Source organism: Lottia gigantea (assembly GCF_000327385.1).
Source record: "Lottia gigantea unplaced genomic scaffold LOTGIsca_1029, whole genome shotgun sequence".
Lineage (NCBI taxonomy): Eukaryota > Metazoa > Mollusca > Gastropoda > Lottiidae > Lottia > Lottia gigantea.
Window position 1 is genome coordinate 1 of NW_008706820.1, and position 2033 is coordinate 2033.

General features: G+C 35.5%; 1 protein-coding gene across 1 annotated transcript; it reads left to right on the plus strand.

The window, feature by feature from the left end:
* Positions 1–358: 358 nt before the first annotated feature.
* On the plus strand, positions 359–1932 carry LOTGIDRAFT_176337 (hypothetical protein; the record flags this gene model as incomplete). Its single annotated transcript, XM_009046532.1, has 4 exons — positions 359–579; positions 867–959; positions 1279–1662; positions 1856–1932. Coding segments are annotated over 4 exons (775 nt in total), but the record flags the coding sequence as incomplete, so codon positions are not given.
* Between the last annotated feature and the right edge of the window lie 101 nt (positions 1933–2033).

The window sequence follows — 2033 nt, forward strand, 5'->3', positions numbered from 1 at the left end:
AGTTGTTGGTAGTTAAACTTTTTAAATTCTATCTGCATTTTCTATGGCATAGTCGGTTAGTGCGTTGTTTTTTTACATGATGTCATTCGCTTGGTTAGGTCGAGCAGCTCGCTTGGCGTGTGCAAGTCTGAAAGTCTAATTCCAGTCAACCCAGCTGTAAATGGGTATGGATAATCCAGGAAAGATCAATATCAAGAGGTTTGGCCAAGGTTCAAGTTAGGTAGATTTGTATGACCTAAGATATATAAGCACGTTCGGTCGTGGATTTTTAAACATTGTATAATGTTTATATATCACAATGAATTTATGATGACAAGGTTAAAGAGATTGCATCATAGTTATATTGGTATTTTTTCAGGCTATCCAAAATTGCCCAAATTGCCAGAAGTAAAGGTTGAAATCTTAGAAAGTAGAAAAGTCAATTTTGTGTGTGAATTTGAACTGATTAAAGGTTATGATGTAGAGTATGAGATAGAATATTATCTTGGTGAAACATCATTATTTAAAGATAGATTAAAAGATGGAATTATACCTAGATTAGCTAGTAATAAGATCACCAAAATTACTTCAAATATGCAGGTAGGTCTGATAAAAGATCCACATTCCTATCAAATTTGGTAAAGAAATCTGAAGAAAGCATGGAAAGTTTTGTTGCCAAAAATTTTATTTGCTATGTGAACTCTCTGAAATGGTTGCCTGATTTACAAACAAGAGCATAAAGATGTTAGAGGGTACAGGCATGCCCTTCCTGTTGTAACACCTTTCAGTACCTATGGAGTGGAGCTCTAGGTCTTTCCTACATGAAAGTTCTTAGCAGTCTTAGCAGTTTCACTTGAATGATATACTTCAACAAAAATATATTTTAGATTAAATGTAGTGTGGTGGCATGCTTTAAAGATAATTGTGAAGGAAGTCAAGGACCACCATCTGTAGGTCCTGGAGTCAATCCTGGTATTCAGGTAAGACTACATCTGCTTAACATGTAAAATACAGGCATTATCAATCTCAAGATTCAAAAGGGAGTGAATTTCTGCATCTGGTAGAGCCTGGTCTAATATTTTTAAGTTTACAAAAAAAACGATGAGTGCACCTTGAGCGAATTGGCCAAGTAACACATTGTTGATCCAAAGATGTGTTAAATAGAGATTGTTGTCTCGAACAAAATGGTCGCTGCATCATAAAATTGGATCTGATGACGCAAATATGTTTCTAGTAGATGATTGCTTAGTTTGGACAAGATTTTGACTTGATTGTATTAAAGTATATTTTTTTATTCAGATTATTACCAAGAGTTTGACTGTTATTGAAGGCTCAATCAATGAAATGATTAAGATCAAGAGTAATGTACCACCATCTTTCTTCTGTGGTGATGATGAAGACTGCGAAGTGAGAATTATGGCTGGTATTCGAGCTGCCAAAGAACAGAAATGTCCCGATAAGCGAGTCATACCTCAAGCTGTGATAGCATGGACTGGAGATGTTGACCAAGCACCATTCTGTGGAGTGACACTCAGCAAAGCGAAATGGAATGAGTATCATTTGATTGCTGTCAAAGGTGTGGTAGACTCTCTAAAAGATGGAGATAAAAATAGAGTTGTTGAAGTTTGGGTGTCTGTCATCACTAAAGTCAAAACCATCAAGATTGAACTAGGACAGGTCAAGGTGAGTGTGTCTTGACTTAATTTGTTTACACAAAAGTTACAAAACTAGGGTAAATAATGAAAACAGACTCCAAGCTATATTCAAAATGACTCTTTCTAACGACATAACTGATATATATTGTACAACTGCCTAAAATGCAACATGACTGACGGATGCTTTTAAGGGGTTAACCAAGCTATGATTTTTCTTGCAGCTTAAAATCAAAGATGGTGATAAAGCCTCGATATGTAAATCAGTAAATGATCCACATATTACAACATTCGATGGAAGGTAAAATTTTACTCTCCTGAATATTATTTCCAAAATATTACCTCTATTTCTTCTTGCTCAAAGAATGTGGGTGAAATCTGACTCCAGGCTGACTTTCGAAG